This window comes from Corythoichthys intestinalis, chromosome 19 (genome assembly GCF_030265065.1).
Source record: "Corythoichthys intestinalis isolate RoL2023-P3 chromosome 19, ASM3026506v1, whole genome shotgun sequence".
Classification (NCBI taxonomy): Eukaryota; Metazoa; Chordata; class Actinopteri; order Syngnathiformes; family Syngnathidae; genus Corythoichthys; species Corythoichthys intestinalis.
In genome coordinates, this window is record NC_080413.1 from 6,553,953 (window position 1) to 6,577,972 (window position 24,020).

General features: G+C 39.3%; 2 protein-coding genes across 2 annotated transcripts in view; both read right to left on the reverse strand.

Annotated features, from left to right (window-relative positions):
* LOC130907589 (exostosin-1) overlaps positions 1 to 13,759 on the reverse strand; it is a 209,274-nt gene extending 195,515 nt beyond the window's left edge. Inside the window, exons 1-3 of the mRNA XM_057822854.1 lie at positions 13,288 to 13,759; positions 12,389 to 12,879; positions 8,843 to 9,588 (exon numbers count right to left, since the gene is read on the reverse strand). Of these exons, the coding sequence (XP_057678837.1) occupies positions 8,843 to 9,588; positions 12,389 to 12,679 (1,037 nt within the window). The 5' untranslated portion in view covers positions 12,680 to 12,879; positions 13,288 to 13,759. The remainder of the gene's footprint in view (positions 1 to 8,842; positions 9,589 to 12,388; positions 12,880 to 13,287) is intronic.
* Positions 13,760 to 18,051: 4,292 nt separating this feature from the next.
* LOC130907915 (sterile alpha motif domain-containing protein 12-like) lies at positions 18,052 to 23,438 on the reverse strand. The gene is made up of 4 exons (XM_057823442.1): positions 23,319 to 23,438; positions 20,166 to 20,329; positions 19,947 to 20,087; positions 18,052 to 18,379 (listed from the first exon to the last, which is right to left on the reverse strand). The coding sequence occupies exons 2-4, from the start codon at positions 20,284 to 20,286 to the stop codon at positions 18,363 to 18,365; spliced, it is 279 nt and encodes a 92-aa protein (XP_057679425.1). The 5' UTR covers positions 20,287 to 20,329; positions 23,319 to 23,438; the 3' UTR covers positions 18,052 to 18,362.
* Positions 23,439 to 24,020: the final 582 nt, after the last annotated feature.

Consider the following 24,020-nt stretch of genomic DNA (forward strand, 5'->3'; position numbering starts at 1 on the left):
GGACAGGTTAAAAAAAACACACAAAAAAAGAACGACCAGGACCACCACTGCAGCGGGTGATGTCGTTGAATCCGTGCTGTTCGCCGAGAAGACCCCGCAGAGACTAAAAAAAAATCCATCTTTATGAGACAGGCGGCGATGAGGGAAAAGTTTACGTGGCTGTCGCGGCAACAACAGCGTCATCTCTAAGTCATGTGTAAATAAATTGTTACTTTGCTATCAAAAGCTCTATTTGTCTTGTTGTTTATGTTATTTTGTAAAAGCAAAACATTATTCAGATGTTTGGGATGTAACTAAAGCAAAAAATAGCTGCGTTAAAGTCAAAGTTATGTTTGAAATGTATGCGTTTACAAAACGCTCAATTTCTCTGTTTTTTCATCAGAAGTTGGAAAATTGCTCAAACTAAGCTATTTTCTAATGCTGATTTCTAAAGAATGGATAAAGATATGAACTTTTTTTCCTGCTGAAAGAAGAGAGTCTAATCTTTTAGTCGGTTCCATGTTTATATAGCAATAGAACAGAATTTTCTGTGGGCCTTGCAAAATCAGTCAAAATTCAGTAAAACGGCCGGGCGCGAAGGGCCTTGAAAATGGCTGGGAATGGATGAGTTAATTATTTTTGGACAAAAACTTTGGTATTTAACAGAAGAAAACATTTCGAGTAAACGTTAAGGTTGTAACGGTATATGCATTTGTATTGAACCGTCTCGGTACGTGGTGCTCGGTTCGGAACAGTGACGTACCGAACGAGTTTCTGACGTAATGTAACCCTTACTTTTCGAGGCTGTGAGTCAATTGGGTTACAGTTTCTTTGTGTAGATTATATTTAATCTGTCTTCTCTACTATATGAGGACCAACACGGTAGGACAGTATATAACCCAGAAACGCCAACGGCGCGACAACGTGGCCGCCGCGAGAACGCAGTGAAACACGGGCGTTAAAGTCAATCAGCCAATGCACACCAGACGCGGTGCGGCCGCGTGTTAGACGCGTCCCAGAAGCGGCTCAACACGACGCACGCGAAAAGAACGGCAGAGTTTATTATTTGACACAAGACGCGACCCTCCTTCGTCAATACTACTACCGGTAGCTAGGATCGGGCAGACCGGAAGTCACTCGTGTAAAAATACGGTGGATCCGGTCGATTTTCAAACTAATATGCAATCGTAACCCACTTAGGGGCAAAGTTGACTTGTCTTTGTTGATTTACTGCTGTCTTCTCTGCTATAATAATAACCAACACGGCCCCGTGTTCAATACAAAACCCTCCTACCACAACAAAACAAGTAGGAACTAATATTCACATAGGAACTAAAGTTATACAACATAAAATATACAATATAAATGAATGCTACATCACATTTGTAAAATATAAACACATAATAAAATAAATAATAGCCCATTTAAATAAAATAAAATTGAAATGAGCTAAAACACCTGTAATTAAATAAGAATTATACACATATCCTGCATACACAATTAAATTTATTAATTTCTCTGTGGCGCTTTAACTTGAGAAAATCCACCAATAAAGCTCTTGAAAACCGTTCATAAGAAAAAAAAAAGATTCATTGAGGCATTTCATTTGTAAAATACATGTTAAAATCTTTGTCATTGGGATTGCTTTTCTCTTTAGCACAGGACTTTTTCTTCTTTCTTTCAGAAAGAAAGCTGACCAATACGCGGGGTCTGAAAGGCAAATTATTGTTGGATTATTATCTTTAAATACCAGCTACTTTTTAGGCAGAATTCTAGCTTTGTATAGGCTAATGTTCCTATTGTTGAAAGCACAAAGGTGTGTAATAAACAACTTGCACATTTATATTTTGCATTTTGTTTTCTTACTGTACCAAAAATGAACCGAACCGTGACCTCAAAACCGAGGTACGTACCGAACCGAGATTTTTGTGTACCGTTACACCCCAAGTAAACGTCGACCAAAACTTTTAAGACTAAAACATTAAAATGTGAAAACCTATAAATGTTTGGGTGGTTTTAGTTCAAGAAGGCACTGTTTTTTCATCTGTGTGATTTTGACAAAGATCAGATCCCATTTGATGGCGATTTTATGCAGAAATGTGAAAAATTTCAAAAGGTTCAGATACTTTTTCATACCACTGTATGTTAATCCATGTTTTGCATTTGATCGATTTCATTGCATCGTCGCTTAACCAATGATGGATGTACTTAAAACAAATGATCTCCGCCAGCCTGACTGCACTAGCAAGCACATTGATGTGCGTAACAGCACCGAAGCGGCTGCCAGTCAACACTTAAAGATTTTAAAGATTGGGAGGCTCGTTTACACACTATTTGACTGCCTCCGCTCTGCCATGAAAACACTCAAAGGGCGGCGTTTCAGTGCGACCTGGAATGTCACTCTGAAGAGTTTGTATCACTGCAAGGTGCCTTTGAGGCTGCTTAAAACAAAGCTGTTCTTTTCAACTACAGTATTACAAACGTGTATATTAGGAGTGTCAAAATATTCACAATATTGAACCATGAGATCCAGATATAGCATACCGAATCAATGTTGTAATCTGAAGATTGACAGCAAATATAATTCCCATAAATGGCTGACTTGACTGTTTCTTTGGTTCCAAATTGCCATGTGAATAATAAAAAGATAGCAACAACAGGGAAAAAAATGCTAAAAGCCACAGAGTGTGAAATTGGGATCCACTTTCATAATAAAAAGCTATCAGGCCGCGAGGGAGAATGTGCTAATTACTTTTAGTGAAAGAGCCTCTTAAGCGCGCTGTGTTCATTCGCGCCTGCTATTGATTAGCGGCCTCTTACAGTTCACGTCGCGCTTTTATTTTCTGTAAAACTGATTTTATGAACCGCGTCGGTGTATAAAGTCGTTTATTTTTTAGCTATTAAGACCCCGAATGCGTCAATTTACTTTTGTATTGTTCTTTTACTTTTGGAGGCGATGTAGTACTTTGTGATTACACGATTGCCGCGATGGCTTTTATACGATTCGCTATTAAAGTCAGAGGAAGGGAGGAAACAGCTTGAGTGGAGGCTTGCGATCATTAGTTATTGTCACGTATGTGACGGTAATGGCAAAGTGCGTGCCGGGTGTTCGCACCTGTTTCCGTCTTACGGGTCAATTCGGCCAAAATAAAAGTGAAGTAACCTTTTGTCACGGTTCCTGTTTGTGCATAAAAACTGTTATAAGTAAATAAAAATTAGATAGGATGGAATTAACAGTCAGTTACAATAGAAAGATCAGATCAAACATATCAATACGAGACGGACGCCGTTGAAATGATAAAATTAAATATTAGATGTGCGTACCATTTAACTCATTCTGTGTGACTGACAGTGCTAGACGTCCAATCCATTTGAACTGGGAGGGTTGCTGCCGTACCTCCCATTTCTAATGGATTGGACGTCTACTGGTAATAAACTCATTTAAATGTACAGCAATTGCCATCACCATCAAATGTGATCTGATCTTTGTGAAAATCACACAGATGGAAAAACAGTGTCTGCTTTAACTAAAACCACCCAAAAATTTATAGTTTTTCATATTTTAATGAGGACAGCATGCAAACAAAGATAGAATGGGGGAAAATCGAAGTGAACTGAAACCAATTTTTACCAAACAGTTTAAGTCAGGTGTGTGCCCGATCACTGATGAGTGGTTTAAAGCTGCCCTGCCCGCTATAAAACACACCTGGCAAAAAAATGTCTTGATGAGAAGCATTGTTTGATGTGCATCATGGTTCGGTCAAAAGAGCTGTCTGAAAACCTGCGATCAAAGATTGTTGATTTGTATAAAGCTGTGAAAGGATGCAAAACCATCTCTAAAAGTCTGGATGTTCATCAACTGATAGTCAGAGAAGTTGTCTACAAATGGAGAGAGTTTGGCACTGTTGCTTCTCTCCCAAGGAGTGGCCGTCCACCAAAAATAACACCAAGAGTTCAGCCCAGAATACTCAGAGAGGTAAAAAAGAACCCTAGACAAAAACATTGTTGCTCAGTTTAATGTTCGCAAAAAGGCACTTAGACAATTCACAGAAATTTGGGCAAATATTTTGTGGACTGATGAAACCAAAGTTGAATATTTTGGGAGTAAAACACAAGATTTATGTGTGGAGGAAAAACGGAACAGCTCACCAACATCAACACCTCATCCCCACCATGAAGCATGGTGGGGGGAGCATCATGATTTGGGGTTGTTTTGCTACCTCAAAGCCTGGACAACCTTCAATCATTAATGGAAGAATGAATTCAAGAGTTTATCAAAGCAGGAAGACGTGAGGCCGTCTGTTAGACAGTTGAAGCTAAAAAGAGGGCGGATGCTACAACAAGACAATGATCCAAAACACAGAAGTAAATCAAAACAAAACAAAATACACGTTCTGGAGTGGCCAAGTCAAAGTCCAGACTTGAACCCTATTGAGATGCTGTAGCATGACCTAAAGACCGCGATTTCTGTCAGACGTCCCAGGAATCTGACTGAACTACAGCAGATTTGTAGCGTAGAATGGGCTAAGATTACTCCTGATCGATGTGCCAGACTGATCTGCAGCTAGAGGAAGCATCTGGTTGAAGGTATTGCTGCAAAAGGGGGGGCACAAAATATTAAATGTGATGGTTCACTTCCTTATTTTTCCTCCCTTCTGTCATTGTTTGCATACTATCCTCATTAAAATATGAAAACTTATAAATGTGTGGGTGGTTTTAGTTAAAGCAGACACTGTTTTTTCATCTGTGTGATTTTGACAAAGATCAGATCACATTTTAATGGTGATTTTATGCGGAAATGTGAGGAATTTTAAAAGGTTCAGACACTTTTTCATACCACTGTATGATACATTTCCAGATGCATAGTTCTGTGAAAATCATGTCCCTGGTAAATATAACACATTAGACATAAATAGACATTCAATTTGTAATTAAGTAACATCAGGCGTATATTATAGACCACTAAATAGAATGTGAACATGCGGTACATGCGTCAAATATGATGTAAAAATGGAGCTGTGCAGGCTCTTTAATGTTACGTACTGTAAATAGGACAAATTAGTAGTAGCCGATATGATGTAAATGTGTTGCAATGCGTGCGTGGACATGAAGTACATTTGTTATGTTCGAGGTTCATTAAATATGAATGTGGTCAAGATTATATACAGGATATTATATATGATGTAAATATGGCAAAACATACACTCTGAAATATGATGCAAATGGTACATTTCATCAATTCTTTGGTTGGCATTGACGGTGATATATGTCAAATTTATTTAGTTTATTTAGGTGACCTTTTCATTTAACGTAGTCAATGGCACTGAAATGTGAGCCATTTTCCCCAGTTTAAATGAATTGGACGAGTATTGCTGTAAATGGGAATGAGTTTAATATTAAGGAATTAAAGATAATTAAATTTTGAAAAATGTTAAATTGTTAGTGTGTTATTGTTTGCCATAACATGAGGTTAGTTCTGGTTTTATTGATTTTAAATTAATTTTGTTTATATTGAAATATATATGAAATATATTTCGGGAAACACAAACAAAGCAGTTTGTGCTCTTGGACCCCTGTTTAAAATAAATTGCTGTATTTTAAGCCAAAAGAACGGTTATGTTTGATAGCGCAATATGTCTATATGCTGCCACAGCAGTTTCATTGTGCATTAAGCCCTCAAACTATTTTGAATTTGTCCGTTTTACCCTGGAGACCCCCGTTTACAGACACAGCGCAACCGCTTTTATTTCGACCTAACCATAAAAAGTAATTATACTTATTATTTGAAATGTCAATCATTTATAGCTTACAATTAGTAATTGATGTCTAATATTTAGTCTAAAAAAAAAGAAAACGACTTTATAAAATTGTTCCCTCACATATTTTAAACTTTTAAACAAATTACGTCACAATGAAAAAATAGTGTCTGTAAATAGGTCACGGATATCTACCTCATAACTATCGCTTAATTGTTTGTTTGTTTTTTATTATTATTATTGTCGTATTTTCCCCAACATTTTAGATAATAATCGATCCAAACAAAGAAAACTTGAAAAAAAAAAAAACTTTAAAAAGGTAAATATTTTGAAAAAGAAAATCTCGACCACTCCTTGACATCTGCGATTTCTGCATTGCGCCCCTTGTTATATTACCGTGTTTCACCCATAAAATCTCCATAATGTCCAGCTGTGGCCATTCACAGCTGTGTCTTGACACGCGGTGAGACATACTATATAAATGTCTTGGATCGAATCAAGGTAAGTACGCGATAATATCTCGTTAAAATCATGGCATCTTTAATTATGCTCACACGTGCTCTGACCTCCAGATAGGGTTTTGCTGTTTAAATTTTTTTTTTAAATGCCCTCCATTTCAAAACTTTTCTTCCCCCGTAAATTAATGCTTTCCAATGATGTATCACACATGCATATAGGACAGTTTTGAAATTTAGCCAAATTGGGAGTCTCAGAGCGGAACGTCAAGTCATCTGAGTGTATATGGCAGAAAACACAGACAAGACTGAAAAAGCAGTTTCTGCCCTTGCACTCCTCTTAAAAAGAAACTGCTGTATTTTAAGCCAAAACAACTGTTACGTTTGATAGAACAATATGTCTAAATGATGCCCTCGCAGAAGCCCCCAAACTATTTTTAATTTGTCTGTTTTACCCTGAAAACCCCCGTTTACAGACGTCACGCAACGGCTTGTGTTTCAACCCAGCCATAAAATGAAGGTAATCAATTATATTTAATTTTCAAAATGTCTGTCGTTTGTAGCTTAGAATCATTAATTGGTGTCTCATATTTCGTTTAAAAAAAGAACGACTTTTAAAAAATTATTCACTCGCATATTTTAAACTTTTAAACAAATGACGTCATAATAAAAAAAAAAAGGTGTCTGTAAAAAAGTCACGGATATCTACCTCATAACTATCGCTTAATTGTATTTTTTTTGTTATTGTCGCATGTTCTCTGATATGTTAGATGATAAATAATCGATCCAAACAAAGAAAAATTGAAAAAAAACGTTTAAAAGGGTAAATATATGAAAAAGAACATCTCGACCAGTCTTTGATGTCGATTTCTGCATCGCAATCTTTGTAATATTACCATTTTTCACCCATAAAATCCCCCATAAATCCAGCTGTCGCCATTCACAGCTGTGTCTTAAGTTGACACTCAGTGATACATGCTACACGGAGTTTTTGGATCAAAACAAGGCAGGTACGCGATAATATCTCGTTAAAGTCATGGCGTCTGTAATTCTGCTCTCGCGTGCTCTCGCCTCCAGTGAGGATTTTACTCATAATTTTTTTTTTTTTTTTTCAAAAAATGCCCTCCTGTTCAAAATTTTTTTTCACCCAGAAAATTGTGATTTTAAGCTTTCCAATGATGTATCACACATGCATATACGACAATTTTGAAATTTGGCCAAATTGGGGGTCACAGAGCGGAACTTCAAGTCACCTGAGTGTTTTGCGCTATATATATGGCGGAAAACACTGGAAAGCTTAAAATCTCAATTTTCTGGGGGAGAAAAACTTTGAACAAGAGGGGTTTTTTTTGTTTTTTTTTTAATTTCTTTTAAACAGCAAAACCCTATCTGGAGGTAAGAACACGCGAGAGCAGAATTACAGACGCCATGACTTTAACGAGATATTATCGCGTACGTACCTTGTTTCGATCCATAAACTCCATGTTGCATGTATCACTGAGTGTCAAGCCAAAGCTGTGAATGGCCACAGCTGGATTTTTGGGGGATTTTATGGGTGAAACATGGTAATATAACAAGGGTCGCAATGCAAACATCAAGCAGTGGTCGAGAAGGTCTTTTTCATATATTTACCCTTTTAAATTTTTTTTTTTTTTTTTCAATTTTTCTTTGTTTGGATCAATTATTAATCATCTAACATATCGGAGAAAATGCGACAGTAACAAAAAAAATACAATTAAGCGATAGTTATGAGGTAGATATCCGTGTATTTTTTACAGACGCCATTTTTTTCATTGTGATGTCATTTGTTTAAAAGTTTAAAATATGCGAGTGAATAATTTTTTAAAGTCGTTTTTTTTTTTAAACGAAATATGAGACATCAATTAATGATTCTAAGCTAAAATGACAGACATTTTGAATAATAAATATAATTAATTACCTTCGTTTTATGGCTGGGTTGAAACCAAAGCGGTTGCGCGATGTCTGTAAACGGGTTTCAAGGGTAAAACGGACAAATTGAAAATAGTTCGGGGGCTTAATGCGCCATGAATCTGCTATGGCAGCATATAGACATATTGTTCTATCAAACACAACAGTTGTTTTGGCTTTAAATACAGCAGTTTATTTTAAAGAGGAGTGCAAGAGTAGAAACTGCTTTTTCAGTCTTGTCTCTGTTTTCCACCATATATATTAATGCAATAATAGTAATTTGAAAATAAAAATAGTTACTTGCCCTTCAAAGGAATCAAGAAGAAAATTTTTGTGTATTTTTTCCCCCCTCTCTTACTAATACTGCAACACATACAGTATTCTGCCAATACTATACAAATACCTGGGATAGCAGTGAATGAGTTAAGCATGATGTACAGTAAATGTGCACATAACATTAAGTGTATATAATTAGCATGACACTAATATATTTATAGGTGTACAGACAAAAAAAGTGAACATTAAAATAGTGATACATTCAATTTAGATGTAAATATGTTGCATGATAGGTAAATACTTTGTATAGAACAGTATAATATAGTTTGGAAGGTTAACTATTTTATATGGTGTACTGTACTGAAATGTAGTGGTAACGACTTGGTTTACTGTTAAAGGTTGTTGCCATAAATATGATGACAAAAAAGAAGAAAAAGTTGTACTCACTTTGCGTATTCTCTGTTGTCGTGATCACATCGGGAGTCCTTGTGCTTCTCCCAGTCCTTGCCGTGCTTGCAGGTGGTCAACAGGACAATATCATCTCCATTGTGGATGTGATACAAAGCGTTCCGGGTTTCAGAGCCGATGCCCGTCAAGTAGCGCTTCCCTTTGAAGACCAGCAGGTAGCGCCTAGAGGACGAAGAAGGTGACGCGCTGTCCGTGCCCCCAGATTTGAGCGGATGGTCTTTAGAGAACAAGGGGACGGAGATATCAAAGCTGGGTCGAAAGTTGGCCACGTCGGCGCTGGCCTTGGCCAGCATGGCCTGGCCCACCTCGAAGCCCAGATCGTCCGTGTAGTCTGGCCAGGTTCCGGAGTAGAGGTTAAAAATCAGGTGGTTCCTGCCGTCGTTCCACGTGGGCAAACTCTGAATTCGCGTCCTGACGTTCTGAACGAACTGGGCCGACAGACGGTCCCTGTCCAGGGTGTCCACGGCCAGGACGAAAAGGCATGCCTTGGAGGGGTCCGTGGTGTGGAAGCGAGATTCCTGGATGGAGGACAGGATCTTACGATAAGTGTTGGAGATCTCATCGCCTCTTTGCAACGGGTAAACGTAGACGCCGAAATGCGGCTGGCAACGGGCAAAGTCGAAGCAGGTTTCCATGCGGCAGCGTTTGTTCTTGTAGAGGTTGTCGCGGACTGAGCGGCGTTCTCTGGGTGAGCTGTGCTGGTGGTGGACCTGAGGACCGTCCTCCTGAAAAGCACATGGAAAAATACCATCAAGTGACCTGACTTTCAAAGAAAAACTTATTTCTCAGTAATGATGGCAGTGATATGTGTTGTTGTAGTTAACAGAATTAAGCATATAGTATGCCATGAGTGCGAGGGACTACTGTAATTTTCAGAAAATAAGGCGCACCTGACGGCATTTGTTCATAGGTAAGCTGCACTGGGCTATAAGCCGCAGCTGCCCTCAATGTTTTAGGGGATATTTACACCAAGAGATATTACCCGGTAACACTTTATTTGACAGCGGCATCATACGACTGTCATAAGACCAAATGAACCACCATGAAGCTTTGAACTAATTGGTTCCAAAGCTTCATTGCTTCAACAAGTTTCATTTGGCCATCGCTGCTCCCTTGGGGGAGACAGTCAACCTCTGCTGCCACCTGCTGTCAACACTGTTGTCGTCCAACATGCCTCCTAGCATGCATTGCAGCGCTACAGATGTAAATAACAATCAAAATGTATGTTCTGTGCTAATTATTTCTTCAGTTACTATTCCAGTTGTTTCATTAATTGATAGTTATGGCATTTGGTAACACTTTATTTGACAGTGGTGCAATAAGACAGTCCTAAGCCCAAATGAACCACCATGAAGCTTTGAACCAATCAGCTGCAAAGCTTCATTGCTTCAAAACGCTTCATTTGAGGGCTCCCTTGGGGAAGAGAGTCAACCTCTGCTGCCACCTGCTGTCAACACTGTTGTCGTCCAACATGCCTCCTAGCATGCATTGCAGCGCTACAGATGTAAATAACAATCAAAATTCATGTTCTGTGCCAATTATTTCTTCAATTACTGTTCTAGTTCTTTCATTAATCGCTAGTTATGGTAATTGGTAACACTGTATTTGACAGTGGTGCAATAAGACTGTTATTAGACAATCATAATTATGACCAGTTTACTGTAATCCGATTACTTTCTTTCAGTCACGAGCAATTTAACGCGTTCATTTTTCTAAATCCGTAATCTGATTAAAGTTACTTTCTTTGATGCCTGTGTGTTACTATTTTGTTATTGCCTCATAATGTATGTAGAATGAAGAATACTGTAGTCATGGGAGTGACATCACATCTCACATTTTCTAATCGGAGATGAGGAAAAAATGGGTCACTTTTATTATCATGCTGCGTGAGCCGTGAGCGCTGGGAGTTTGCGGCCAAAACAACATAGTCTTGCTACCTCGTCAGGATGCAATGAAAGAGGCAGGAGATATACTACACACGGCTGGATTTGCTCACTGGAAATACAGCCATTACTTCACATTTTTGTCCAGCAAAGATGACAAAAATATCTCCATGCGTTGCAAACTTTGCGCTGGCTCAAAAAGACTGTTGACCGCTAAAAACATCCAATTCAAGCACCACTTGGAATTACAGCACAACGCGACAAAACTCGAAACAAACGCTACAGGTGATGAGACAGTCGGTACTTTTTCATACTGCTCATGCTCAATCCTCGATTCAAGCTCAGTTGCTGTTGAAGCTTTTGTAAACTTAGGTTTAAAGAAATTCTAAATATCCATCTTGCCTCCTCAGCTGTAGTTTTGGCTATGCAAAGCAAACCAGGTGCTATAGTCACAGGATCTGTTCGAAAAATAATTTGGACACATTATGAAATACTTTGAAGGCTTCTTGTTCATTTCGTTCATTTTTGTTGTATTATTGCTTTACAACTTTTATAGACAACATTTTAATGGCTATATTTAATGGTCTTCATTTCAAAGGGGAAGTTCAGAATTTTGTGACATTAGGCTCAATCTTTGAGTTAGCCGAGGTTTAATTAGTCGTTGGAGTTGATTTGAACAAATTCTGTGTATTTTGACAGTTATTTGTTAGTTTCAGGGCTCCGGAGTGGCTAAGCTAGCGCGAGTCAATGGTGGTTGAAATCAATTCCTTCAACTAATTAAACTACCGCTAACTCGATTATTAAGCCTTATGTAAAAAATTCTATTATATGCGATGACATTTTCCTGTTGTCATTCTTATGTTGAGGCCGTAAAGAGAGAAAAATTGGTTAAAAGTAACTGATAAATTACTTATAAAGTAAATTAGTTACTTTGATAATAATCAGTAAAGTAACTAGATTACTTTTTTGAGGCGTAATCTGTAATTTACTTTTTCAACTAATCTGTGACAACACTGATTATGACATGAGACTGTCATGAGCATTAATGAATGCTTATAACAGATGTCATTTAGTGTTATCCGGCAAATTATCTCACTTTTGAATGGATGTAGTAGATCTGAGCTGGACATAAATGGAGTTAGCGACATAATTTGCCGGATGACACTTAATGACATCTTTCATAAGCATTCAGTCTTATGACACCGCTGTCAAATAAAGTGCATAGACTTCATTACCTAGGTTATGAAGTCTATGTAAAGTGTTACCTATTAACCCAAATAAATCAACAAATATGCCGCATTGGACTATAAGCCGCAGGATTCAAAATGAAGGGGAAAAATAGTGGTTTATAGTCCAAAAATTATGGTAATAAATATATTTTGATCAATCAAACATTTCTGTTTAACATCCGCGTAAATATCCAATGTTAAGGTATAGACCCCTGCGGCTTATAGTCAGGTACGGCATATATTTAGATTTATTTCTAAAATTTTGTGAAATTAGGCCAGTGCGGTTTATAGTCCAGAAATTATGATAAGCATATAGTATGCCATGAGTACGACAAGTACATAATAGTCTTTGAATGAACTGTAATGAACTTTTTGGTACACTTCCAGTCGCTCTGAAAACCTGTTTACTGTACCTCTTGCTCTCCTCCCTCCAGGTAGGGCCCCAGCAGCTGGGTCAATTCAGTCCAGTGTCCGGGTTGTTTGGACGGGCCCCTCCGAGGCAGGGGCCTGTGCCCGGCCCGCTCCGCTTCTTGACTCTGGCTGTACGGCTGTTCTTGGTAGTAGTCGGGGTACTGGGGCAACTGGTGGTGGCGGTACCACCGATGCTGCTGCTCAAAGTCAGCGATTTGGAGAGCCCACATGTAGACCAGGAAAAGAAGAGCGACCCCCACAGACACGAGCAGGTACCGCTTCTTGGCCTGCATGTGTGCTGCGGGGGGGTAGGAGGTGGAGGGTGGGATCGGGAGAAGAGGAAGGACAGGTGATTGGGGACGGAGGCGATGAGGAAGATGGACGGAGGAGTCTGGTTAGGGAGGATGAGGTAAGGAGGGAGGTAAGCTCAGGTCAGGTGGACCCGGTGGGATGCCGATCTAGCCGCACCATGGCATTCTGGGATTTGGAGTCACTAAAGATTAGAACATGCATGGTCAAATTAATACGATTCTGCAAAAGTGAGTTCCGTAAGGAACACTAGAGTCACAAAATGAAATATTTTAGAAAATCTTTCAGTTGTGTAACATTTATAATAATTTGGACATTTTATACTGTCAAGTCTGAATGTTATAATCACTTCTCAGTGTTCACTACAAGCACAGAGTGATAAAAATTTCTATATTAGGCACAGTTATTGAATTGCATCTCATTTGCTGTGGTAACTATGTCAACTACAAACTGCACGCTATACATACTCTTCTTCCATTATCAAACTTTTTGCTCTTTTTCAGTTTCAAGTAGGCTTTAATACATCCTGACTAATACAAAAGTTATATTTAACAACACTGACGTCACCCAAGTGTACATGTTTAGCACTTACCTGTTCACTATAAGGACCACCTGTGGTCGCGGCACTGCTGGATGTTGCTGCTGTCGACCCTGCAACCGGCGCGTGCATTCCCCCGCCCCTGTGCACGCACGCGTGCGGCTAACGAAGCCGCAATTAACGTGCACGCACACGCACGCACGTCACGTCAAAGTCCGCGATCCAACGCGAAAACCTCCGCTCATCCATCCGGCTGGGAAACTTTTTCCCTCTTTCTCATCCGTGGAAAACAAGAAATCGAGACTGGGTGCGCGTCCACGCAGTCGGTACCGCCACTGCCTCCTCCCCGTTCCGTCCACACGCGTCCATCCCAGAGGGGGGGAAAAAATCCAAACTCGTCACTTTTCGCGGTGGGGGCTCGAGTCCTAAAATGCTATATCCTGCCAGTCATTGGCATCTGAGAATCCAGATACCGGATCCACTTCACGGTCCCGGTTTGATTGTCAGGCAGCGTGGATTGCCTGGAGGAAGGTGGACGGACGCACGCACATGCGCGCCTGCATGCAAGTCGTCTTTTGGATCAAGGCAGCAACCGAGCCAACAGCCCCCCCACCACGTGAGCAAAAGGGGACGGGAGGTGCGATGCTGGTGGATTTGCATCGTTTTATATGGAACTTTTTTTTTTCCACAAAACGCACCACAGCCCTCCACACCAAACTCTGTTAAGAAATTTATCAATTTAAGGGCGTTCCACGGAAGATCTATATATATTTTGTGACGATCAAGTCGAGTTGACGCTCTGGTGTAATCACCAAAAACGTTCATAGGAGTGCCGAAACTTGACTGAGTGTATGTCATTTGCTGTCTATGCAAAAATTAAACATGATCTCGACTTCCCTGCAGGTGGTGCTTCGGTAAGCACTTTTTATAAGGATTTTTGCCAATAGCTAGTCTACTGCGGCCTGCAGCAAATTATGAAAATTTGAGTTTTCCGAAAATTACTTTTTAACCGATATCCCGATATTGTCCTACTAAAATAATCTGTATGTATGTATGCATGCATGCGGGAGTGAACTTTTCAATCATTGATTGTTAATTTTACACCATGAATGCAAATGGTCTGCTCACATAACAAATCCCAAGAACCTTGGTTTGGAGACATGCATTGGTCAATAAGCATAACTGCTGTGCTAAGACGTGACCAGCCCTTGTGCAAAGGCAGAAGGCTTCTAATCACTTTGAAGGCAATGTGCATATTGGTACAAAACCGAAAATGAAAAACCGATGTCGAAATTATCCGATATCATTTTAAATTGCTGATATTATCAATTCCCCGATAATATCAGACAACTTTGGAAAATATCATTGAATATGGGCTGCACAAGATGCTTCATTTTAGCCTACATTCTGTTGCACTTCTCAGTTTTAACACTAGATGGAGCAAGTCACTGAAGCAATGCCTCCTTGTTAGATTAGGGGTGAAAACCTGACAACATATTGAAATCTGTGGAGGAAACATTTCAGTAATTTGTTTTACATAAATGATATATATAAAATAATCCAATGTGATAAATTGAGCTTTTTTTTTGTTGTTGTTGTTGTTTTTTTTTTTTTTTTTGTAGCTGGACATTTTTTTATTCGTTTTGCAAAGTTTGTTTCAGTAGTGTAAATATAAATACCATAGCGTAGTCCAATAATGATTTTTTTAACCGATATCCCGATATTGTCCTACTAAAATAATCTGGTACCAATGTATGCGGTTGTGTCCTTTTCAATCATTGATTGTTCATTTAATTTTTACACCATGAATGCAAATGGTCTGCTCACATTACAAATTCTAAGCATCTTAGTTTTGAGACATCAAATGGTCAATAAGCATAACTGCTGTGCTAAGATGTGACCAGCCCTTGTACAAAGACAGAAGGCTTCTACATTCACTTTGAAGTTCATGTGCATAATGGTCCAAAACCGATAATGAAAAATCATGTCTATATTATCCGATATCATTTTTAAAAAGCCGATATTATCAACTCCCCGATAATATCGGACAACTTTGGAAAATATCATTGAATGTGGCCTGCACAAGATGCTTCGTTTTAGCCTACATTCTGTTGCACTTCTCAATTTTAACACTAGATGGAGCGAGTCACTGAAGCAATGCCTTTTTGTTACATTAGGGGTGAAAAGTTTGAAAACCTGACATGTTGAAATCAACGCAGGAAACATTTCAGTAATTTGTTATATATATATATATAAAAAATAACAAAAATCCAACGTGTTAAATCGAGCTATCTTGGTAGTGATTTTTTTTTTTTTGCTTTAGCTGAACATTTTTTATTTTTTCTGCAAAGTTTGTTTCAGTATTGTAAATATAAATACCATATTTTCATGACTATAAGTCGCACGTTTTCATAGTTTGGCTGGGCCTGTTATACTTAGGACTCTGGAGCAACTAATGTTTTTTTATCACTCCTACAGCCACAAAATCATTATGTCGTTAAAGCTGTAACAAGACAAATAAAGCTTTTGATAGCAAAGTAACAATTTATTTACACATAATTATTGAACTGAGAGATGACGCTGTTTTGGCCGCGGCTGTATCGGCAGACGGGGTCAATTTTTTCCACATCACCAGCTGTCTCATCAAGATAGATTTTTTTTAGGGCTGTCAAAAATATTGCATTAACGGGCGGTAATTAATTTTTTAAATTAATCACGTTAAAATATTTGATGTAATTAACACACATGCCCCGCTCAAACAGATTAAAATGACAGTACAGTGTAATGTCCGCTTGTTACTTGCTTTTTGGTGTTTGGCGCCCTCTGCTGGCGCTTGGGTCCAACTGATTTTATGGGTTAGAACCATAAGTGAGCATGGTGTAATTATTGACATCAACAATGGCAAGCTACAAGTTTATTTTTTGATTGAAAATTTTACAAATTTTAATAAAACGAAAACATTAAGAGGGGTTTAAATATAAAATTTCTATAACTTGTACTAACATTTATCTTTTAAGAACTACAAGTCTTTCTATCCATGGATCGCTTTAAGAGAATGTTAATAATGTAAATGCCATCTTGTTGATTTATTGTTATAATACACAAGTACAGTACTTATGTACCGTATGTTGAATGTATATATCCATCTTGTGTCTGATCTTTCCATTCTAACAATAATTTACAGAAAAATATGGCATATTTTATAGATGGTTTGAATTGCGATTAATTACGATTAATCAATTTTTAAGCTGTAATTAACTCGATTAAAAAATTTAATCGTTTGACAGCCCTAATTTTTTGGAATCTTTCTTTTGTAGTGACCACTACCTCATAACAGAATTCACCTAAGGAACTTGTGTGGGGCATGTGCCTTGTGTTTTACATCGTTCTCCACATTTTTCTCGCGCTTCTTCTTCCAACTTCTGTTTCCTGACTATTTCTCTACATTCATTTCCTTTCATGGTCCGATATGAGTTCTTACCAAATGCGCTACTGCCCTCCAGTGGCCAGTTTTATTGCTTTAAAATGGATTTTGAGCGTTGTGCTTTGGAGCAAAGTTCCATCAGAACCTAGAGATGTCACTTGTGAAAAAAATGTAAAAGACATATAAATACGTTTTTGGGACAGTGAAACACTTAAAAATAGAAGGTATTTATACATTTTTGGGAGCAAATGAGCTAATTGATAAACAAGAACAAAAAATATCCGCAATGGACTTAGGGCGCGAAATAGCGAGGGCTCACTGTAAGCGACCAAACACTACACTGGTGAAATATCGCCTTCTTGTGGCCACCCCCTTGAAAAGCTTCCTCAGAAAAATCCTGATATTTTTGGGCATTCCAATTACCAGAAAGTCCCGGGCCGTACGCCGCCACCCATCAGCGTCAATATTTTAATAGCGCGCACCCGCGTGACGGCACACGCGCACGTTTTGATTTATAGTCTCAGCTGCGCTTCTCCGACTAACCGCCTTGAAATATTCATGCCGTATTTATCCACGTGAATGCCGCTTCATGCATTTCCAAGGAGGGAGGAATTAGAGAGGCGAGATTGACGCAAGATGCTCCTGAAGTTGACGTGTCGCACGCCATCAAAGTCACAGATGCGACACCTGACTTTCGTCATTTTTATTTATAGAAGTGAACATCTCACCCTGAGGCTGACTCTGCTTGATATGGAAGATTGTTGTCATGTTTAGGACCGTGCCAGTACTTGCCAGAAACCTCTTCATTTTCTTTTTGATGTCGCCTTTTCATAGACCTGCAGTTAAGCTAGCAAAGAAAGCAAACTAAAACGCGTTCCCGTCATACGCCGGTTTCCTCGTAATTCACGCCGCTATTGGAATTCCAATGAGGGAGGGGGGGGAAAAAAGCCCTTTATTGATCGGAGCGGCGGCAGCACAATAAATCTGCGAGCGCTCGGCCCGTCCGAGTAAGAAATGAATCTTTGATACAAATGAGCGTCATCGCTTCTGGCCCAGAAAGTCCAAATGGAGATCAAATTGAGTGTAATTGCCTTCCTCGCGGCTGCTTCTTCTTCTGTGCGCTTGGTTACATCATGAAAACGATACTTTAGATAACGCCGCTTTGAGAAACTTTGCAATTCGGACATCCGTGAGGTCGAACGGTAAGGGAATTTTGCGCGACATTAAGCGCGAATGGACGGGAGCTAGCTAATTAGTGCTAACAGACGGATGATTGGCGCCGTCCAAACATTGATCGATCGTCGTCGCAGCGCTGGGACTTTTCATTAATCTCGTCTGCCCGCCTTTAATTCATCTGTCCGCGCCTCTGGCACCTTTTGACAGTAATGCCATTTTGATCCCATGTCAACTCCTGTTATGAAAATAAAATCTCTTTAATCAATGCCTTGTGTTTATATAAAAAAAAAATGACATTGAGCAAATGTTTGCGGGCTAATTCAATGCAAGACCACAACAAGAGTAATCAAAATTTCGATGACATCCATCTGCCAGGCTCACGTTTCGCGCAGGAAATGACTTCCTTTCCCTCGTCATCGATTCTTCTTGTCCAGCTAAGATGTCCATCACTGCCACGTCAGTCGATGGCTGGATGACTGACTGAGAAATGGATGGAATGGGCGGGAAGCGGGTTCAAAATGAATGACGGTTACGCCGGGAAACATTCTGGAGAAGAGGAAAGAAAAATCTCTTAGACATACTGTGCAGAAATGACGGTATTCCTAAGGGTCTGACATTAGTGGTGGCATGCTGGCCATGTCTGTGTCGGGCCATTTGAAGTTCACTGATGCTGACCTGACTGGGCCACCACAGGGGTTGAGATTGTGAGCATCTGGGTCACTCAGTATGGGTTGCTCAGTATGCTGACATGTTTCCAAACCCGGTACAAAAACTTTTAAAACACATTTACAAAGTTGAAAATGTGGTCAAAAGGATTGAGATGGTATTGGGACCAGACATGTGCCGATTACCAGTTTCAAGCGATGCCGTGGAATGAAAACAACACGGTTTCTAAAACCGCAAAAAATTTCCGTCATACCATCTCTAAGGTATTAGCTATATTTTAATCTCCCCAAAAAACAGGGAGAAATCCCTCGTTTACAGCTGCAAAGGTTGTTGCTCAGTGTCAGTGAGTCAGCTGTGCAACACGATGGCTGGAGGAGGTGAGACTCCTGAACTTTTTTGCCCATCGAAGAAAATGAAATTGCTGGTATCGGAATATTTCAGCTACAGAAAAGTTACAGACCGCCGTGGCTTAGAGGAGGAGGGCCAACACACATGTAAAACATGTTTGCGGAGGGTGGCTGCCACGGAGTCAATACCCCCAATATGATTTCGCATTTATACACATTTAAAGGTTAGTAAACTGTCATGAATGTTTCCCAACAGCTACGAGAGGTTATTCCAGTGTTTTTCATATGGAGGGGCCGTTAGGGACATAATTTAGGATTACCTTTCACACACACTAGTAAAACGTTCTCGCACACACTAGTCAAACGTTTTTTTGTGCGCACTCGTATATGTGAAATGCTCGCACGCACACATGTAAAACATTTTTGCGCACGCATACATTTGAAATGCTCGGACGCACACATGTGAAATGTTCGCACGAATAAATGTGAAACGTTTTTTGCGCACACGGACATGTGAAACGCACATACGTGAAACGCTCGCACGCACACACGTGGAACTCCTACACGCACACAGACGAAACGTTCGCACGCACATATGTGGGCGCGAGCACACGTGTGAAACGCTCACGCGCGCACATGTGAGACTTTCACATGCACACATGTGAAAGGCGCGTGCACACATGTGAGAGGCGTGTACGCACAAATGTAAAAAGGTTACACGCAAACATGTGATAAGCTTATGTGAAAAGCTTATGTGAAAAGCTCGCACCCGGGCCCTGTTCACATTTGTTCCGCCACTGGTGGAAAATATTGGGAAACCTGCAAGCCACTGGTATGGTTGGCTTTTGAAATTGTAAAGTACTATTGCCCAACCCCCTCCACGTTTTTCTAACTTAAATTTTACTTACATTTCGTGTGTGTGAGTTTCTGTGAGTGCTAAAAATATGTAATATAAGTTTATAGAATGTGTCCACAAGTATTCGGACACCTGTAGGAAGTTGAAAACACGATCTGCACACCGATTGGAAGACGAAAACAAATATTTAGACACCTATAGGATGTTGAAAACACACAACACAAATTTACATATCTGCATTCACCTGAGCAGATGTCATCCAGTTCCCCTACTTCCTCCTGCACTCTGAGAAGGAGGAGGTCCTGCAATATCTCCTGCTTTTGATCCTCGTCTTCCACGCCGAGAAGGTGCAGGTGATGTTCCCGCAACCTTAGCAGCGCACGACCTGCACCACAGCAATCATAGTAATAATATATATCAATGTATTATGGTGAACAGTGAACTAATGGGATATTCTGAATACCTGAGATGGCGTGTTTCATAATAGCTTTCTGGAGAACACCGACTAAGCTGGGATAGCATCTTTCAATCCACTCCAGCACGTCTTGCACAGACCACATCGACACCCTTTTGGAGGTCTCCATTGATGCGGCAAACTCATCGGCAAAACCGAACTCGATTAAAGTGCTATCAGACAGAAAACAACATTGTTAAAATTGAAAACTGACTCAACGGGGATATTTGTCTTTGTTTTAGAGATATTTGAAATTGAATCGTTATTGTCGATACCACCCTGAAGATCTGACATGCGTGACATCAGTACAATTCTGCAAAGCCTGCACTCCGGCAATCTTCATTTTAAACATTCATGACATATTCCAGGGTATTATTATTACCATGCGTCAACAGCAAGACCGGTATTGATTGTGAGGGCTATCCGACTCGAGCTATTTGAGGAATCTCAGGTGAGAGGTCAGAAAGAAATAAAGATAGGAGTACAGTACAGGCTCCTTGTCAGCGCTCTCTCTCCGCTAAGGAACTCTATTGATTTTGATTATGTTACACAAGAGTGAAAAGGTCCAATTATTTCCTTTCCTATGCCGGGCCGATTTTTAAACCTCAAATTTTTGCTTTCAGATGTCAAACCAAGAATACTATCGATTCTGCCAGTTTAGCCTAGGCTCGCAGGCTCCCTCTAGTGACATGTGAATGAAAGACTGGTTAAATTAGGACATTTAACTTTTCATTCATTCAATTTTCATTCATTTCTATGAATGGTAGCTTTTTACTAATGCGTAATTTGAAATTCTTCACATTTCTTTGAGTCATTTAGGCTTACTACGCTCCTGTACTTTGAATATTGGAGAATTATTTTGATACTTGGAGAGCCTATTGTTTTTACCAGCGTTACATACAGAGGTGGGTAAAGGAGCCAAAAATTTTACTCAAGCAAGAATAGTGTTACCTCTTAATAATACTACTCAAGTAAAAGTAGTCATCCAAAAAATGTACTCAAGTACAAGTAAAAAAGAACGTAAATGTAAGTAATAAGTAACATTGTGAGTAACTGCTTACAATATTTTTAAAATACTATTTATTTTTCTTACCAAAACTTCATTTATATGTACTGTACTGTAACGAGGGGTGAAGGTGGCTAGAAATTCTTGCCAGAACTCTCTGACGAAAAGGTCGTCACAGAGCCTGATTTTTTTTTTAAGGGGTGGGGGTGTTCAAACCTCCTAAAACCACAGAAATGCATTTTTTTATTACGTTTATGACCACATAAATCCAAAAATATCTGAACTTTCTGCTAATTATTTCTGAGGTCTGGAATTATAGGTTGATGTTCTGAACCTCACCATCAGAGAAAATAAAATAAGTTTCTTCACTCTTTCCTTTCTCTTAAAGATCTAAAGTTTCCGTTGCATTGCCCTTTTTTTATCTTATTATTTCAACTTCAAGCTTGTTCTTTATTTTTATGTCCCAGAAAACATGACGTTTGAACCACTCAGAACTAACTATCCATGCTGATCACATGTCAGTATGTCAGCCAGTTGAACCGGCAACTGGAGCCAGCCAGTAAGGGTGGTTAGTTGAGCAGTGAGCACATGCACATATTGACACAATACATCAGATATCAGATAAATGCCGGTGGAAACATGACGCTACACAAGCACTTTATTACGCTTGTTGTTAACACTTGTGTATGCAAATCTGATGTTAGTAAATTGTTTTCCTCTTGGAGATGCCTGTGTGTCAGCCAGGAAAGGTTTTTTTTAGCATGGGGTTTTTACAGTCGCAGTCATATTTTCGCGACCAAAACAGCGTTCCGCCCCGTTCCGGCACTGAACATTTTGCCGGAACACCGTTTTGGCCCACTTTCACCCCTGACTACAATAACATGACCACGTTCAGCCAAAAAGATGAAACAGAAAATTATCGAATTCCGACCAGAAAACACTATGAAACATCACCCATCCAAAGAGCATGAGTGCCCTCTAGTGGAGGAGAAAAAACATTGTTACCTCAGATTGGTATAATGGATACATCTGATTATTGCTGCGATGTCTCATTTGTGAAAATGAGACCGCTTCGGTTGGCATATCTGGCAAAAATAAAGTCAATATGTAGAATAAAAAGGACATATGTAAGGACTCTAGTGTTCCCCAAAGTAGCCGAGTAAGATTAATTTTTTCTTCTTCAAGTATTGCGAGGTAAAACTGCTCTAAGAAGTAGATTTTTCTTCAAAAACTTACTCAAGTAATTGTAACAGAGTAAATGTAACCCACCTCTAGTTACATAGTTTTAAAAAGGGGAGAATTACTCCATTTGGCAATTTATAATAACCTATCTACAGTTTATACGCCAGAAAATAGTAGTGAACAAGCAATATTTAGCATCGTAATTGCTAATTTTAGCTATCATCCCTCAAGATAGTGCTAAGTTAGCCACTGCTAGCAAATTTGGTCGACGCAGGACACCATTAAGATAAACTCAATGGTGGAAAAAGTCATGTCTGCTACAGTAATTCTCCTGAGGTTGAGAAAAAAACAGCTAAATTGTTAATGTGACCTTTTCAGTGAAATGTAGGAATGTCATTTCCTCTGTTAATTAGTGGAGACGTGCGATTGGCTGGGGACAATGCTGACAAAGTCTCACTGGACTCATTGGCATACACGGTTAAAACATTGAAGGACTTTAAAAGTCAACGTGGTGGTCCTCAAACGATGTTTACATATCTATAATTTTAATAAAAGTATCAAATTAAAAACAAATTGACTTAGTACTGCATGCTAAATTTTAACGTTTATTGACGTTACTGCAGTCAACCACTGAGAGGCAATGCCGCCATCTTGTGGAAGATTATTCAATGAACAACGAAGGCTTGCTCAACAGTCAACTCCAAAGCGAAAATGCACAAATTTGACGATATTTTGCCCCGTTGTGTGAGTTGAACTATACGCCGAATTGATGTTTATAAAATAATATCATCGTTTAAGTGCCGCTTTTATGTACAATCAAACATTTGAAACGTATTCGTCAAAAAAAAGACAAATTCTTTATGGAGTCTGGTTCCACTGCTCGTCAACTATGCATGGCAGACAACAAAACTTTCGGACGCCATCGTTCATCTTCTCGTTTGGTTTTTAACGTATAAATAATTATTTTTGCTTACCTTCTTCCAGGTTCCTTGTGAGAGTTTTGTGGTTAAAGGTATGATTACGCAGCCGCGTGTGTCAGCGTGTGTCAACTTGTCTACACACCTTGCTGCGCTGACAACAGGTGTGTTCAAGTATACTGGGAATTCACAGATTCACAACATTGTTTTTAAAGTACAAATGGGAGAAAAAAATAGATTTCTCTATGAATATAGTTGTATTTAAAGAGATGATAGCCAATACCGAATACACAAAAACCATTAGATTAAAATAAAACAGTTGGGCCAAGAACGAAAAGTGGTATTTGGTATGTGTCAAAATTTATTTTGTCATGTGGCATTTTTTTGCCATGTGGCAAAATGTATTTTGACATGTGGCATTTTTTTCCCATGTGGCATTTTCTGGGGTATGTGGCAAAATTGATTTTGGCATGTGGCATTTTTTGGGAATGTGGCAAAATGTATTTTGGCATGGGGCATTTTTTGGCATGTGGCATTCTTTTTTGGTATTTGGCATTTTTTTGTATGTGCCAAAATGGATTTTGGTATGTGGCATAGCCTTATTTGGGTGCAGTTGAATGTTAATGCGCTGTAATGTAAAGTGTATGGTCAAAAATCACACCCATACGTTTTTCAGCCATTCAAAATGAATGGAAAATTTGGACGTTCATAGCCATCAATGGCATTGCCTGACTTGGGTGCCAGTTGCATGTCAATACG

Bases quoted from the DNA above. Each gene is read 5' to 3' on its own strand.
- LOC130907915 (XM_057823442.1), bottom strand. From the start codon at position 20,286: ATGGAGACCTCCAAAAGGGTGTCGATGTGGTCTGTGCAAGACGTGCTG. The intron at 20,088-20,165 runs GTATTCAGAATA...GCTGTGGTGCAG, and splicing joins TATGAAACACGCCATCTCAG to GTCGTGCGCTGCTAAGGTTG.